The sequence below is a fragment of the Trachypithecus francoisi genome, unplaced genomic scaffold, assembly GCF_009764315.1.
Source record: "Trachypithecus francoisi isolate TF-2019V2 unplaced genomic scaffold, Tfra_2.0 Lachesis_group11, whole genome shotgun sequence".
In the NCBI taxonomy this organism is placed as follows: Eukaryota; Metazoa; Chordata; class Mammalia; order Primates; family Cercopithecidae; genus Trachypithecus; species Trachypithecus francoisi.
Window position 1 is genome coordinate 76,604,034 of NW_022681456.1, and position 18,042 is coordinate 76,622,075.

Genomic DNA, 18,042 nt, shown 5'->3' on the forward strand with positions numbered 1-18,042 from the left:
TAAATTGTTGCATTCTTTGAGTTTCTGATGAGCCTTTCCAAAGGAGGCAATCAGAATATGCACCTATCTCAGCGAGCAGAGGGGTGACTTTGAATAGAATGGGAGGCAGGTTTGTCCTGAGCAGTTCCCAGCTTGACTTTTCCCTTAGCTTAGTAATTTTGGGGTCCCAAGATTTTCCTTTCACAGTGGCAACAGGGAAACATAATGCAAGATCCTCTGGTTGTTGAGCACTTACGTGATCCCTCATTCCCGGGGCCAGAGTTGGGAAGTGGCTACTCAGATGGACCCTGAGGTACTTGACTGGGTACAAGAAAGAGGTACTCAAGTGACCCCTGAGGCATCCGAGGGGAACCGGTGGTCCTTCACAGAAAGTGAGACTCACTATCTAAAGGTCAGATTGGAACAGTATGCCCCTCACGCCTGAAAATTCGAGCTATAACAGTGGCGCAAATTCACTCCTATCTGCCACCTAGCTACTCAAGCCCCGATGGATTATTCAACAAAAGCAGTGCTGCATACTAAAAGGAGAACAGGAGATCACTTGGTTAATTCAAAACTTTCTTACAAACCACCCCGTGATAATGTAACAGACCAGTTTGACCGGGCAAAAAAGGCTGTCCAGGCATGGAAACTAACAATGGACTGTAAGAGGCAGAATGCCAAGGCCACCTGTGCTAAAAGTCAAAAAAAGTATCCCAGGAAGGTAGAAACAAATGATGAAGGAAAAGATGACTAAGACTCCAAATGACCTGCAGAAACAGCGCCGTTCAGCAGGACTGCTCATGAATTTGGTGACTGTTAAAAAAAAAAATTAGCTGTGTTAGAAACCCTAAAACACCCACCCAAAAAGTCTAAGAATAGTTCCAGTGACATTCCACCTTCTTTTATTTAGTCACTCTTGGTAATCCACCACCATGCTTCAGGACTTAACCCCAACAAAATTGTAAGCGCTGATAGGTTTCTGTGTAAAACTCTTGCTATAACATGGATAGCTGTGATTGGTAAGTCATCCGTCCATGGCTACCAGTTACACCAAGATTGGAACAGCATTTTTTACTTTTCGCACAACAACAAAAAATCTTGTAAATAAAATCTTAACATTAAAAAAAAGTAGTCCGGGCGCGGTGGCTCAAGCCTGTAATCCCAGCACTTTGGGAGGCCGAGACGGGCGGATCACGAGGTCAGGAGACCGAGACCATCCTGGCTAACACGGTGAAACCCCGTCTCTACTAAAAAAATACAAAAAATTAGCCGGGCGAGATGGCGGGCGCCTGTAGTCCCAGCTACTCGGGAGGCTGAGGCGAGAGAATGGCGTAAACCCAGGAGGCAAAGCTTGCAGTGAGCTGAGATCCGGCCACTGCACTCCAGCCTGGGCGACAGAGCAAGACTCCGTCTCAAAAAAAAAAAGGATCCAGGCTGGGTGCAGTGGCTCACACCTGTAATCCCAGCACTTTGGGAGGCAGAGGCATAAGGATTGCCTGAGCCCAGGAGTTTGAGACCAGCCTGGGCAACATTTTTGTATCTACAAAAAAATACAAAAAATTAGCTGGACGTGGTGGCATGTCCTAGCTACTTAGGAGGCCGAGGTGGGAGGATCGCCTGAGCCAGGGAGGTCAATGCTACAGTGACACCACTGCACTCCAGCCTGGGTGACAGAGCCAGATCATGTCTTTAAAAAAAAAAAAAGTAGGCCGGGCGCGGTGGCTCAAGCCTGTAATCCCAGCACTTTGGGAGGCCGAGACGGGCGGATCACGAGGTCAGGAGATCAAGACCATCCTGGCTAACACGGTGAAACCCCGTCTCTACTAAAAAATACAAAAAACTAGCCGGGCGAGGTGGCGGGCGCCTGTAGTCCCAGCTACTCGGGAGGCTGAGGCAGGAGAATGGCATAAACCCGGGAGGCGGAGCTTGCAGTGAGCTGAGATCCGGCCACTGCACTCCAGCCCGGGCGACAGAGCGAGACTCCGTCTCAAAAAAAAAAAAAAAAAAAAAAAAAAAAAGTATCCCAGATACTGTCAAGCAAAAATGTTTAACCCTGACAGTACCCACTAATAAAAAGGAGCCCCAACAGCTGGTAGGCCTCTTTGAGTACCAAAGACAGTATGTACCCCACCCAGGTGTTCTCTTGGCCTTTTTAGTCAAGGTGATCAGCAAAGCGGCCAACTTTGAAAAGGGTTCTTTGCAGCAATAGGCCTTGGAAGACTTTCAGGAAGCCATGGCCCCATCACTGCCTTTAAAACCTTTAAAGGCACTTGCCTGAGAGGGTATGCCCCCTCACACCTGAAAATTTGAGCTATAACAGTGGAGCAAATTCACTCCTACCTGCCACCCAGCTACCCAAGCCCCAATGGGTTATTTAACAAAAGCAGTGCTGCACTAAAACCTTTAAAGGCAATGCCAGCTAGTCTGATGGAATTTCAGGTATCCCAACCTCCATACACACTGATTAGAGTCTGTGGCAACAGCAAACTGCCACTGGGGTGCACCAGCCTCACAGATTTTGGACATGTAACTTGCTTGAAACAGCATGAGACATAACCATTTTAAATGGCAACTCTGTACTTGCTTCTGGGCCCTGGTGGAAACAGTGTCTTACAACTGGAGTGTCACATGTTGATGCTGTGACCTGAATTGCCAGTTATCACTTGGGTGCTTAGAATCCCAACAATAAAACTGGATAGTTTCAACAGAGTGCAATTATCAAATGGAAATGGTACATTCAAGATAGGGCCCAGCCAGGACCCCAAGGGACCAGTAGGCTTCAGGGACAAATGGCCAGCTTGCCATAAGGGACCAAGTGACCTGTAAAGGATGCTTTGGCTCCTTCTGTGGCTATCTGTAGCCCAAGACTCAGACCTCAGAGACATGCCTAGTGCTGGCATGGCATGTTTTACTGATGGCTCTGTGAAACAACAAGCAGATGGGATCCACCAGGCTGCAGCAGCCATCCATTCATTTTCACTGACTCAAGGGCCATTGCCAACAGCCTAGCCACCTAGTCAGGAGAATGGCAACTAGGAGACCAGACTGTTAAAGGAACCCCTGTGTAGGGACAAGGATTTGCTGCCTGAAAGAGACAAATATACATCACTCATGTGGATGCTGGGTCTAACATGACCACCCTCCACCCTTGAGAGGAACTTATGTCATGTTTTTGGATGCCCTATGGGACTTTACTCTGACCAAGAAACATGCTTCACTGACCAAGCAACTTGCCAGTGGGCACTCTCTCATTAAATACATACACCTCATCATCCTTTGAATGAAGACTTTTAATGATGAGACACCCAGCTCACACAACAACTGAAGAAAGACATCAAGATGGCCTGCTAATGGGATGGCACCTCTGTCTGACTAGGGCAGTACTGACACTAAACTCTGCACTCCAGTGCAAGGGAAACAGCACCACGGTGCATGTTGAGAGACACTGAGCTTAGCAGGGGTGTTGGTGGACCAGGCAGCCACCTGCTAGGCTGCACCTTTGAAATCCCAATCTTAGTGTTCCCAGACATTCTTTTTCCTTTTTCCCTTTAGAGTGCACACCTTGGGGGTGGTTTGCAATTCAGGCTGCCATAGTAGCCCAGAGAAGGCACCCCAACTCTAATCTGGAGGTGAGGCTTCACTGAGTGACTCTACTCTTTGTGATCCCACAGGAGTGGGGAATGGGACCCAGAAATACCAGGGTGCTAGGTCCCTCAAGCTGTGCTGGGGATGCCTGATTCTTCCATTCAGGTGAGCAACATGTTCAAACATGTCAAGTTTGTATAGGATGTGACCTCCCTTCCTGGACTGGACAACTATGGCAGAAAGGTCTGAGTCAAGCAACGAGGGCAACGGGTGCCCATAGAGGTTAACAGCCTCAGGAAGAGATAGACAGATGGAGTTGCTACACTAACCCAGGTGAAGCCCATCTGATAGGTAGGGAATGCATGAGACCCCGAGGATGGAGGGTGGGGCACTAACCTGTCCATCTGCTTTTTTCACAAGAAAATGGCAGCAGAGGTCTGGAAACAAAAAAACTTTTGTTAGGCTCTCCCAAACTGTGGCCACAAAGGATAACCTGAAGCAGCGCTGGATCTGCCACCCTAGACCTCATTTTGCTGCTGACCAGAATGACCTTCTTGTCCTGCAAGTAGTAAACCACACCAGCATTCCCAATGCCACAGTATACACCAGCACACCAGCAGAATGAGAGCTCAGGCTTACTGAGCATCTGGCACCCTCTGTGTGGCAGGGAGGTGGAAATGGCCTGTTTTAACTGACTCTGGCAGAGTGTCACAACCACAACTAACAAAACTTTGATGGACTGGAACTTTATTGTACCAAGGTCTTTTGATTACATGAGTGAGAAGTCTCCCAAAGGCAACAACAAAAACAAGGACTGGACTAATGCTAATCCTCTGAGTAGGGGCTTCATGAACAATATTATATGGGGGAAACTGAGCTCAGGCAACCATTCCATCGATAAGACTTGCTTGGCAGACACCAATGTATCTATACATATATAGAATATGTATGGTAAACTAGAAGGAAAAGAAAGGCAATATTTAAAACCCTGGATAGTAGCAACTGGTGGGGGAGGAAAAGGGTTGTAATAGGGAGGGTCATTTAGGGGCTTTAAAGCAATGGTTCTCAAACTTCTTAGTCCCAGGACTCCTTTACATACTTAAAAATTATAGGCCAGACATGGTGGCTCACGCTTGTAATCCCAGCACTTTGGGAGGCCGAGGTGGGTGGATCACCTGAGGTTGGGAGTTCAAGACCAGTCTGACCAACATGGAGAAATCCTGTCTCTACTAAAAATACAAAATTAGCCAGGCGTGGTGGTAGGCACCTGTAATCCCAGCTATTCAGGAGGCTGAGGCAGGAGAATCGCTTGAACCTGGGAGGTGGAGGTTGCAGTGAGCCAAGATCGCGCCATTGCACTCCAGCCTGGGCAACAAGAGCAAAACTCCATCTAAAAAAAAAATTATCGGGAACTACAAAGGACATTAGTTTTGTGGGCTAATATCTTTTTTTTTTTTGAGACAGAGTCTCACTCTCGCTCAGGCTGGAGTGCAGTGGCACAATCTCAGCTCACTGTAACCTCTGCCTCCTGGGTTCAAGCAATTCTCATACCTTAGCCTCCCAAGTAGCTGGGATTACTAGCATGTGCTACCTCTCCTGGCTAATTTTTGTATTTTTTTCAGTAGAGATGGAGTTTCACCATGGTGGCCAGGCTGGTCTCAAACTCCTGACCTCAAGTGATTCACCCACTTCAGCCTCCCAAAGTGCCAGGATTACAGGTGTAAGACCCAGCACCTGGCCTTGTGGGTTAATATCTATTGATATTTACCATATTAGAAATTGAGGCTGGACATGGTGGCTCACACCTATAATCCTGGCACTTTGGGAGGCCAAGGTGGGAGGATCACTTGAGCCCAGGAGTTTGAGACCAGCCTGGGCAACACAGCAAGACCAAATCTCTAAAAACAAAAAAAAGCAAAAACAAAAAAAATTTTTTTTTGAGATGGAGTCTCACTCTGTTGCCCAGGCTAGAGTGCTGTGGTACAATCTCGGCCCACTGCAACCTCCACTTCCCAGGTTCAAGTGATTCTCCTGCCTCGGCCTCCTAAGTAGCTGGGATTACAGGGGCACATCACCATGCTGGCTAATTTTTGTATTTTTGTTAGAGATAAGGTTTCACCATGTTGGCCAGGCTGGTCTTGAACTCCTGACCTCAGGCGATCCATCTGTCTTGACCTCCCAAAGTGCTGAGATTATAGGCATGAGCCACCATGCTCGGCCAGTTTTTTTTTTTTAATCAGCCAGGTGTGATAGCATGCACCTGTGGTTCCAGCTACTCAGTAGGCTGAGAGGGAAGGATCATTTGAGCACAATTCTGGGCTGCAGTGAGCTATGATTTCACTGCTGCACTTGTCTGGGTGACAGAAACCCTGTCTCAAAAAAAAAATGAAGAAAAATTAAAACAGAAAAACTGTAAATGTATACTTACAAATTCATGTTAAATAATGATAAAACCACTAATTTTAACATAAATATATATTTTTAAACTATTATAATTTCTAAAACAAAAAATAATAAGAAGAGATGTTGTTTTAAACTTTTGCAAATCTCTTTAGTTTGTGGGTTAATAATAAAAAAACAGCTGAACTCTCATATCTATTTCTCCATTCAATATATTTGCTTTTCTGTGTTTTTTGTTAGTTTTTTGGTTTTTTGGGGTTTTTTGAGACGGAGTTTCACTCTGTCGCCAGGGTGGAATGCAGTGGCGTGGTCTTGGCTCACTGCAACCTTCACCTCCCAGGTTCCAGCAATTCTCCTGCCTCAGCCTCCCAAGTAGCTGGGACTACAGGCGCGTGCCACCATACCCAGCTGATTTTGATATTTTTAGTAGAAATGGGGTTTCACCATGTTGGTCAGGATGGTCTCACTATCTTGACTTTGTGGTCCACCAACCTCGGCCTCCCAAAGTGCTGGGATTACAGGCACGAGCCACCGTGTCTGGCCTGTTTATTTTTGAGATGGAGTCTCACTCTGTCGCCTAGGCTGGAGTGCAGTAGTGCCATTATGGCTCACTGCAGCCTCAGCCTCCAGGTTCAAGTGATCCTCCCACCTCAGCCCCCTGAATAGCTAGGACTACAGGTGTGCACCACTACACCTGGCTAATTTTTTTTTTTATTTTTTGTAGAGATAGGGTTTTACCATGTTGTTCAGGCTGGTCTTGAAATCCTGGGCTCAAGTGATCCACCCAGCTCGGCCTCCCAAAGCACTGGGATTATAGGCATGAGCCACCACCCCCAGCCTCCATTCAATATATTTGTGATAGGTTATTTTGGCTAAACTATATGAAGAATTCTGAGCCACTGTACCTGTAGTCCAAGCTACTCCAGAGGCCAAAGCAGCAGGATCACTTGCGCCCAGGAGTTTGAGGCCAGCCTAGGCAACATTGTGAGACTCCATGTTTGAAAAAACAAAAAACAAGAACTCTAGCTATGTAGTTGTATGATGCAGGGTTTAGTTGCCTTTTCAGACAATTATGGACAATCTTTGTTTATTTTACACCACACAACAAATAGTCCTTCCTCCCTCCATCTCTCTCTCTCTCTCTCTTTCTTTCTTCTCTCTTTCTTTCTTACTTTTTTTTTTTTTTTCTCTTGAGACAGGACCTTGCTGTGACACCCAGGCTGGAGTGCAGTGGTACAATCATAGCTCACTGCAACCTTGACCTCCTGAGCTCAAGTGATCCTTCCACCTCCGCCTCCTGAGTACTTGGGACTACAAGGAGGTGCCATCACGCCTGACTAAATTAAAAAAGAAAAAGAAAATTGTAGAGACAGCAACTCCCAATGTTGTCCAGGTTGAAATATTTGTTTCTTAAAGGTTAGCTGCAACTTAAACTCTGAAACCATATCAATAAGCCTTTTCTACTCTGGGTTATATGAAAATCTATCTTGCACTTTGATTGCATTTTTTTTACCCGTGCATGATTTTGTATCATCAATGAATTGGTCATTTGGAAAACATTGGTTCACTGAGCTATGCAGAGCTTCCAAATGTTGCCACATTTCACTATACAACGTTTTAAAAATAACATTAATTAATATCACTACCAATCTCATCAGAAAAGTCTTGAAGTATTGGGAAACTGTGAAGCTCGGGTGGCAGGTACAAAATTCTATTTTTGGCTTGAAAGTTCTAACTTTATCATTGCCAACAAATAATGTTAAGTTGTTTTCCTTGAAGTGACAGGCTTACTTTGTTTATTTTTGTAAAACTGTCTGCCAAATACTCAAGACTCAATAAACATGGTTCATTATACTTTCAAGTAAAAAATGTGTTCACTGAAAAAAATTGGCTAGTTCAGCTTATGTCTAAATAACACAAGGGCTTTTCTTCCAAACAGCCAGACTTTGGTAGGGAGCAAAAGCACTTTATGCATACTTCCCATTTTGTTAGACAGAATTTTCAAAAGATGTTCACTAAAGGGTTGAGATTTAACAAAGTTAATACTTTTCACAGCTTCACAAAGGATACTCTTTGTTTTTGTTTTTTGGTCTTTGTTGTTGTTGTTGTTGTTGTTTTGAAACGGAGTCTCGCTCTGTCGCCCAGGCTGGAGTGCAGTGGTGTGATCTAGGCTTACTGCAACCTCCACCTCCCGGATTCAAGTGATTCTTGTGCCTCAGCCTCCCGAGCAACTGGGACTCTGTCTCACAAAACAAACAAACAAACAAAAAAGAGACAAGTACTGTTTTATTTGTTTGTTTGCTTGTTTTCTAATAGAGAAAGGATTTTCCTATTTTGCCTAGGCTGATATCAAACTTCTGGGCTCAAGGTATCCTCCTGCCTTTACCTCCCCAAGTGTTGGGATTACAGGCATGAGCCCCACTTTTTTTTTTTTTTTTTTTGAGGTGGAGTTTTGCCTTTGTCACCCAGGCTGGAGTGTAGTGGCGCGATCTTGGCACACTGCAACCTCCGCCACCCGGGTTTAAGTGATTCTCCTGCGTCAGCCTCCCGAGTAGCTGGGACTACGGGGGCCTGCCACCACACCTGGCTAATTTTTTTGTATTTTTAGTAGAGATGGGGTTTCACCACGTTGGCCAGGCTGGTCTCAAACTCCTGACCAAAGGTGATCCACCTGCCTCGGCCTGCCAAAGTGCTGGAATTACAGGCGTGAGCCACCATGTCCATTTTTTTGTTCGTTTGTTTGTTTGTTTGTTTTTAAAGAGACAGAGTCTCGCTCTGTCGTCCAGGCTGAAGTGCAGTGGCGTGATCTCGGCTCACTGCAGCCTCGGCCTCCAGAGCTTAAAGAGATCCTCCCACCTCAGCTTCCTGAGAAGCTGGGACTACAGGCGTGCATCACCCCACCCGGCTAATTTTTGGGGATTTGTGTTTATGTGTGGAAACGGGGTTTCACCATGTTGTCCAGGCTGGTCTCAAACTTCTGGGCTCAAGCAGTCCACCTGCCTTGGCCTCCCAAAGTGCTGTGATTACAGGCGTGAGCCACCCCGCCCAGCCATATTTTTTAATACAAAAGAAGATGGTGCTTTGGGAGGCCAAGGTGGGACGACCACTGAAAGCCAGGACTTTGAGAGCAGCATGGGCAACATAACAAGAGTCTGTCTCTACAAAAAATTTTTAAATTAGCCAGGCATGATAGCACACTGCTGTAGTCCTAGATACTCAGGAGGCTGTGGCAGGAGGATTGCCTGAGCCCAGGACTTTGAGGCTGCAGTGAGCTGTGATCATGCCACTGCACTCAAACCTGTGCAACAGAGTGAAAACCTCTCTCAAAAAGAGAAAAGAAAATGGAAAAAGTGCCAAGAAAACATCAATAATATGATATAATATTAGCAAAAAAGTGAAAATATCTAGTAATAACAGCAATAATAATAGCACACACAATCCTTTTGTGGGTCATACCCATGATGATTGGGTGTTCATGCACAAATATGAGATGTGCCACCTTTTTACAACGTTGACACATTACCTGTCTCATGACGATAATGACAAAGAAGAAGGAGAAGGAGGAGAAGAGAAGGAGAAGGAGAGGAAGAGGGAGAGAAAGAGAAAAAGGAGGGCAGGCACTTTTTTTTTTTTTTGAGACGGAGTCTAGCACTGTCACCCTGGCTGGAGTGCAGTGTCGCCATCTCAGCTCAATGCAACCTCCGCCTCCCGGGTTCAAGTGATTCTCCTGCCTCAGCCTCCCGAGTAGCTGGGATTACAGGTGTCCATCACCATGCCCAGCTAATTTTTTGTATTTTTAGTGGAGACTGGGTTTCACTGTGTTGGCCAGGCTGGTCTCGAACTCCTGACTTTGTGACCCGCCCACCTCAGCCTCCCAAAGTGTTGGGATTATAGGCTTGAGCCACTGTGCTTGGCCTGGGCAGGCACTTTTAAAGCATTTTAATTATGGTACATCTACATGAAAGAATACTAGGCAACCTTAAAAATATGGTGGCAATACTTGGCAAGAGTGTAAATTGGTATAACCTTTCTGGAGGACAATTTAGGATTAACTATCCAAATTTAATATGTATATAATCCTTTCATTTAAAAATCCCACTGCTAGGAATTTATCTTAAGGACATTGTAATAAGTGTAATTAATAAATAAATTATAAGGTGATATGATGTATAAATTCAGAGTAACGTAATATATTCTATCATCCTGAATTATTTTCTGAGATGTGTTAGATGGGGTGAGAAGGAGCAATTTGTAAGTAAACATGTTACCTTAAACTTATAAACACATATACAGGTCCACTAGGCTGTATCACACTAAAAAATAAGCAGGTATTGTTTACACTGCTCTGCCACTAATAAGCACCTGTTGTGTGCTTACGATGTAGACAATCTAAAATTGTAAATGTATTATGTAAAATATAGTTTGTAAAAAAGCGACATCTGTTACATACAGCCTTGTATAATAGGAATGTGAAAAGTGTGAACCCTGAAAATCTGAGACAGGTCTCAGTTAATTTAGGAAGTTTATTTTGCCAAGGTTGGGGAACGCGTGCCTGTGGCACAACCTGAGGAGGTCCTGACGACATGTGCCCAAAGTAGTCAGAGCACAGCTTGGTTTTATACATTTAGGGACACATGAGACATCATTAACATACGTAAGATGAACTTTGGTTCAGTCTGGAAAGGCTGGGCAACTCAAAGCAGGGAAGGGGCTTCCAGGTCATAAGTAAATAAGAGACAAATGGTTGTATTCTTGAGTTTCTGATTAGCCTCTCTGAAGGAGGCAATCAGATGTACATTTATCTCAGTGAGCAGAGGGGTGACTTTGAATAGAATGGGAGGCAGTTTTGCCCTAATAAAAGAAAAACTGCAGCCGAATTAAATTTAAAGGAGCTTAATTGAGCAATGAAGTATTCGTAAGTCAGGTAGCCCCCAGAATCAGAGCAGGTTCACAGACTTCAGGAGTGCCTCGTGATCAGAACAAATTTATACACAAAAAAGTTAAAGAGACATACAGGAATCAGAAGTGAGGTACAGAAACAGTAAGATTGGTTATAGCTCCGTGTTTGCCTTACTTGAACGCAGTTTGAACACTCAGCAGTCTATGAGTGGTTGAAGTATGGCTGCTGGGATTGGCCAACACTCGGCTATTGTTATGGGCGCATACTATTAAGTTAGGTTTTCAATTTTGTCTGACTATTAAGCTAAGTCACAGTTCATCCACAAGGTCTCAAATATGGAAGTATGGAGTCCTTCTCAGGCCATATTTAGTTTGCTTTAACAATTCTCCCATTTTGGTCATTTTCTCAATTTTGAGAGATTGACCAACACCTTAGTCATTGATGTTACTATCACTGTTGTAAATGTACTTATATGGTTTTGAAACCCACTGGGAAACAGTAGAACAGTGGGTTTTGCAAGGAGAGAATAAGCACTGAGCAGAGGGTATCTCCTTATGTTGGAACATCTGTTTACAGGAGAAAAACAAAACCTGATCTTTTCTAGGATCTATGTGTTTTCTTTAAAGCCTTAGTTTGATTATGTCACATTTAGCACAAGTGACTCCATTTTAGTTTCGTTTGGTTTGTTAGGGCCTAGTGCATGAGCTCAGTCCAAAATAATGGCCTCCCATAATTTTGTTTAAAAAAATTCCCCTTTTCTGGCCAGGTTCTCACTTAGGTGAGAGTGTGACCAAAACTTAGGGCCTTAACACCACTCTCAGTTACCATCGTTTTAGGTTTCCAGTCTCAGCGTGTCATTCATATGTTATGGTATCCTCATGGTTGCACATTTCTTTCAGCTTTTGTCATTCCAGTTGAAGAGAGACCATTTGACATTCTAGAGATAGCTGCATGCAAACATTTAAAACTTTTAAGAGAATACAGCATACCAGGGAGACTGTTAGTATGACTATGGGGAGGATGATACCAAGAGTTTGAAGTATGCTCCTTACCCAGGGTCCCCATAAACCAAACCACCTAAAATTAAATAGATTAAAGAATGAACTATCTAGAGTCTACTCACTTGACTAAGTGGTCTTTTCGTTAATCCCCTACAACTGAATTTTTATAATTTACACTTGATATATTTCTCCATAGGCCACAAATGTCAGCAGCTGCACACGTACTTTTCTGTTTAGCCAATTCTATTATTTAGCATAACTTTCACAAGAGAATTTAAAGTCTGTTGTGTAATAACAGACTTTAAAGTAAAATTTGCTATAGAGCCTATTATGAGGGAGACATTTCTAATTATTGCCTCTTTTATTCTAAGCCATGGAAAAAGGACCAAACAAATGATGTCCTTCTAGAAGAGTGAAGGCCTCCTGTCAATGTTCTCTTTAATCCATGATGTCGGTTAAGAGGAGTTTTGACTGATTTTGAGGCAACATATGTATCACTAAAGTTTCTCACCTACACTGGGCCTTCATCTTTTGTCTATTAAAGTTATTCATGTATAAGGCTGGCTGCAAAATCCTTCACAAAGAAAAGCGTACCCTATAAGAGCACATAATGGACCCCCTTTTCATTTCTATTGTTCATAGAGGCATAAACAAGGAAAACATATTCAAAGATAAGAGTCTCATGATAATAGAAGTTTTGATCTGCGATCTTTCAGAAAAGCTGTTCGTATCAAGGATGCCATCTTCTTCTGGGGAGAAACTTTCCTGATTAGTTTTACCTTAAGGGTTCCAAGAAGTGTACAGTTCCAGGAGTGTGAGGGACCCTTCTCAGTTGTGAGATTATAAACCCAAGGTTCCAGGCTCCAAAGTTTTTCTGTAGTGTGGATGGTAAGGACGGTCTTTCTCTGATGTTCTCAGAAGATCCAGTCTTCGGATTCTAGACTATGAAGGGATTGTCCTCAGTGACCCATAAAAAACTTTCTTTACCTGGTAAAATACACTGTAGCATAATAATCTACTGCTATAACATCAGTCCTCTTGCACGGAAAAGCTTTTATACACCAGAAAACATGCATTGAAAATGACAATTGAATGAAATTCCTTTATAAATGTTTAAATGGCCCATCAGGTAGCCAAATGTACCTGAGGCTTTAATTGTCTTCCCGGGAATATGGAACCAAACATTGGTTTTAAACTATTTCCGCAATTTATAAGTCACCACATCAATATATTCAATTTGGATTATTTTATATTTTCCATGACCAGTCATGGAATGAAGAACCTTTAATAGCAAAAGCTTTAAGGATTTAGGAAGGACAAGGCATGTCCCGATTCTTCATGAGACCATGCTTAACATTAGACATATGTCCTCTTGAATACCAGTTGTTTTCCAATTTAGGTGCATAGCACTGATAACTAATGGGTTATCATAGGTAATTTGACTGAGACCATGGAGTTCATTCAAATTGTATATTTAAACAATTTTAATGTTCGCTGATTTAGCATGATAATCTAGAGCTTCATTTTGAAAGGTTTGTTAAATACCAAAGGTTTAAAACATTGGATATTACAAAATAGAATCTCAGGTTACCATAAGTCACTCATTTAGCCAAAATGATAACTCAAAATTTTTTTAGGCCAGGCATCATGGTTCATGCCTGTAATCCCACCACTTTGGGGAGGCCCACCACTTTGGATCAGTTGAGGTCAGGAGTTCAAGACCAGCCTGGCCAACATGGTGAAACTCTGCCTGTACTAAAAATACAAAACTTAGCCGTGCATGGTGGTGGGTGCCTGTAGCCCCAGCTACTCGGCAGGCTGAGGCAGGAGAATCACTTGAACCTGGGAGGTGGAGGTTGGAGTGAGCCAAGACCACATCACTGCACTGCAGTGAGACTCTGTCTCAAAAAAAATTTTTTTTGAGGAAAAAACATTATTCTGATAAAGAGGAGACTCAGCTTTCCAAACAAGACCCAATGAAGATGATGATAGCATGAGGACAACTGATTCTGTCTCCTTTCTTTCCTTTCCCCTGCTTTTTCCTTTTGTAGTTTACTTAAAAAGTAAACAAAAACCTTTCACTGTCTTTTAATATTACATAAAATCATTTTTTTTTTTGAGATGGAGTCTCACTCTGTCACCCAGACTGGAGTGCAGTGGCTGGATCTCAGCTTACTGCAAGCTCCGCCTCCCGGGTTTACACCATTCTCCTGCCTCAGCCTCCCGAGTAGCTGGGACTACAGGCGCCCGCCAAGTCACCTGGCTAGTTTTTTGTATTTTTTAGTACAGACGGGGTTTCACTGTGTTAGCCAGGATGGTCTCGATCTCCTGACCTTGTGATCCACCCATCTCAGCCTCCCAAAGTGCTGGGATTACAGGCTGGAGCCACCGCGACCGGCCATAAAATCATTTTTAAAGTAGAAAATCAAATTTTATGTTTCCATTAGTGTATTTTTAATGTTAAAGCTAGTTTTAATAACATTTTATAAATCTATTCAGTTTTAATTAGTTTGACCATAAGGTAAGATTTATATAAACATTTTATAATGCTTTACAATATTTTTTTTCTCAGAGCAGAACAGTGTTCTAAGCAAACTCTGTTGTGTTTCTATTCCATGTCCAATTTATGGGGGAAAAAACTAAATAATGCCAGTTTAACTTTAGCCAATATGTTCACACATAGAATCTCTTATAATTAATTTTTATAAACCTTTCACAACTTGTTCAAACCTTTAGCTTTATTTAACTTAAAACAATCCTTTAACCCTCTAACCTAGGCAAAAATTTACATTCCCATACTTTCTTATAATCTCTTACAAAAACACATTTTATTCTCTTACACATCTTGTATGTAAACTTATTTTTTCAGTAGTCTCAATTACATGTTCCAGTGTTAACTCTTAGTGACTTTTACTCTTGGTGAAAACCTTGGTAAGTAAGGGATTTTAATTATGTACTAGATGTGGAGCCTAGGACCCAGAGAGAAATGCAAATAAGGTCTGACTCTTTCCAGTGTCTAACTCCATGTGTCCCAGACCCTACCTAGCTGCAAAGCAGGCAAGCTGTACAGTTGAGTCACAACAGCATTTTATGAAGTATTTAGGAGGCCTAATCACCTTTAAATTGTACAACATTTTTGGCATAAATTTCTTTTCTTAAATTCTTTCACGACTTACATAGAACATGTACAACATGTTTAGACTTTATGACTTGCCCTAAACATCCCTCTTTTAAACAACCAGTCCTTTTACTTTAGGACAAGAATTTACCATACAACATCCTTTTTTATATAAAATCTCTTTTCTTTATAACCTTCTTTGCATAGCTAGAGGGCATGGCTGATTCCATACATCCCCATGCCTTATTTAGAATTTAATGTCTTCAAAATAAATTGAACAGTTTTCAAAAGTCAAAGCAGTTTATGACCTTAAAGCCTTTAGCAAACCTAATATCTGACCTGCATAATTTAGACAAAATGTTTTTATCAATAATCTTTAAAGCTATTTTTATTTGCCAAAGATTACTGAAGTCACATGAACTAGAAGGCATTACTGTTTTTATTTTGCTTTGTGTGTGTGTGTGTGTGTGTGTGTGTGTGTGTGTGTGAATTTGTTTTTACTGGGGAACAGGGCACAGGTTGGGAGATGTCACCTTGGGCTATGGTATGCTCCACCTCCCAGAGAATGTCCGTTTGCATTCTAATCTTCCTGGGATGCTTTATGGAACTTTTTCTTCTTCTTGGAGCTGCTCTTGCCAGCTGCCTCTTCAGGCCCACTGCTGACTGGCTCCTCTTTGGAGAATTTCCTCTTTTTCTTGGAGCCACTTCTGTGGCCTGCCTCTTCGGGGCCATTAACTGTTTCCTCCTTGGGTGAAGACTTTTTCCTCTTGGGAAGACTGGTCCTGCCAGCGGTCTCTTCAAGATCACTACTCATCAACTCCTCCTTGGAAAAAGATTTCTTTTTCTTGGGTTTGGAGAAAGAGATAGATGGGCCTTCCATTCCATTCTCCTGAGGAACCTCCTGGGGCTTTTGCTTTTTCTTCTTTTTGGGTTTTTCACTCGTCCCTTCACACTCCTCTGGAGTACTACTGCTGTTTTCTGAAGATATGAGGGCAAGTGCAACCAGCCATTTCTTTTCCTTCTTTAAGCATTTCTTCTCCTGTTTCTCTAGCTTCCTAGTAATCTCAGCAGCCACTTCCTCTGCCTGAACCATTTCTTCCTTCATGACATCCAGATTCTTTCATGGTATCTCTCCAGTCTCATAGAAGGACAGTTGCTCTTCAACTTGTTCTCAAAGCCTCTCCCCAAATACACTCGTGGGCACCTCAGAGAAGCAATCAATTCATGAGGCAATACTGCATTTGTTTGCCAGGTATCGGGAGATGTGGCCTTTGTTCTTGGCAGCTGCTCGGCCAATGAAGGTGGAGTGGAAAATGAGTCCATATTTTGGTGTGTTTACCCCTTGTCTTCAGGGCTCTAGAGACTTGGTCCCTTTGCTGGGCCCTGAGAATCACTCAGACACCAGGACTAGCTATTTTGCTTTTAAGAGTTTATTTTTGTTTAAGCCAACTAATTAAAGCTCTTTTATATAAACATTACACACAACACATATATAGTTACACAGAAAGACAGACAGACAGAAGATTACTACAGTAGTTGTAAGATTTTTCATTTGCCAGTTTTTAAGTTTCTTAATTGGTTATTGGCTTTAGGGTGGAGCCCTTGGAAAAACAGGGCCAGGAAAGAGGTTGAATATCCACTTTTAATTAAGATGACTTTTAATCATAGCACTTTTTAATGAAATCCATTTAAAATTTCCTATTACCTAATTTTAGCCAGGCTAAATGGCCAATATTTCTGGCTTTTGAAACTTACCAGAGGTAACCTCCCAAGTGCTCAGAGAAAGGAAAATTTGTTTGAGGAGGAGTCTCATTCTGTCACTCGGCTGCAGTGCAGTGGCACGATCCTGGCTCACTGCAACCTCTGCCTCCTGAGTTCAAGCGATTCTCCTGCCTCCGCTTCCCGAGTAGCTGGGACTATTGGTGTGTGCCACCATGTCCAGCTAATTTTTGTGGGGTTTTTTTGTTGTTGTTTTTTTTTTTTGAGACAGAGTCTTGCTCTGTCACCCAGGCTGGAGTGCAGTGGCGCAATCTCGGCTCACTGCAAGCTCCTCCTCCTGGGTTCACACCATTCTCCTGCCTCAGCCTCCCGAGTAGCTGGGACTACAGGAGCCCACTACCATGCCCAGCTAATTTTTTTTGCATTTTTAGTAGAGACGGGGTTTCACCATGTTAGCCAGGATGGTCTCGATTTCCTGACCTTGTGATCCGCCCGTCTCGGCCTCCCAAAGCGCTGGTATTACAGGCATGAGCCACTGCACCCGGCTACTTTTTGTATTTTTAGTAGAGACAAGGTTTCACCATGTTGGCCAGGATGGTCTCAAACTCCTGACCTCATGATCAACCCACCTTGGCCTCCCAAAGTGCTGGGATTACAGGCATGAGCCACTGCACTTGACCAGAGAAAGGAAAATTTAAGATAGTCCATGGAGGAGAAGAGACTAGACAAGGTTATGCAGATATTAAACCAGAAAGGACTTACTTCCTAAACAGGGAATCAAACCTGGACTGCCAGTGTGAAATGCCGAAACACTAGCTACTGAGCTACAGCACAGGGTAGTCTCTGTTAGCTTTCCCAGAAGAAGTCTAGAGTAGTTAATTTTGAGCTTGCAGAATCTTTTAACTACTCTAGATAATTTTTAGAGCAACCTATGACATAAACCCTAAAATCCCTGTTCCCTGGAAGGCAGAGACCAAGAGGAAGTACTGCCACGTCGTTACAAGGTCAAGCACCCAAGGTGGAGTACAAGATGGAGACCCCATTCAGTTGTTTGTTTGTTTCAGGGACATGCAGGAAAGTTTGTTATTAACCAGTTTGCTGGGTCATCTTGGGCAGCGAGTTTATGGGGTCCTAAGCCCATGTTTTATCCTAAGGTACCCCTCGACACAGAAAAACAAATTCATAGCACAAATACATCAGTTTGAGACTGGCCTCAAAATTTTTTTTTTTTTTTTTTTTTTTTTTTTGCATTAATCACGACTTTACAGAAGAGTAAACAGTGACTTTTACCATTCATTCAACTGTTTACACAGACAGAGAGAAACCAGAAATCTGGT

The 18,042-nt window shown here is 43.0% G+C and overlaps 1 protein-coding gene and 1 pseudogene across 1 annotated transcript; one reads left to right on the forward strand and one right to left on the reverse strand.

The window, feature by feature from the left end:
* Positions 1–9,404: 9,404 nt before the first annotated feature.
* LOC117091262 lies at positions 9,405–9,500 on the forward strand (annotated as a pseudogene).
* A 5,970-nt stretch (positions 9,501–15,470) lies between these two features.
* Positions 15,471–16,091, reverse strand: LOC117091046 (nucleolar protein 56-like). The gene has a single exon (XM_033223526.1). The coding sequence runs from the start codon at positions 16,089–16,091 to the stop codon at positions 15,567–15,569; it is 525 nt and encodes a 174-aa protein (XP_033079417.1). The 3' UTR covers positions 15,471–15,566.
* Between the last annotated feature and the right edge of the window lie 1,951 nt (positions 16,092–18,042).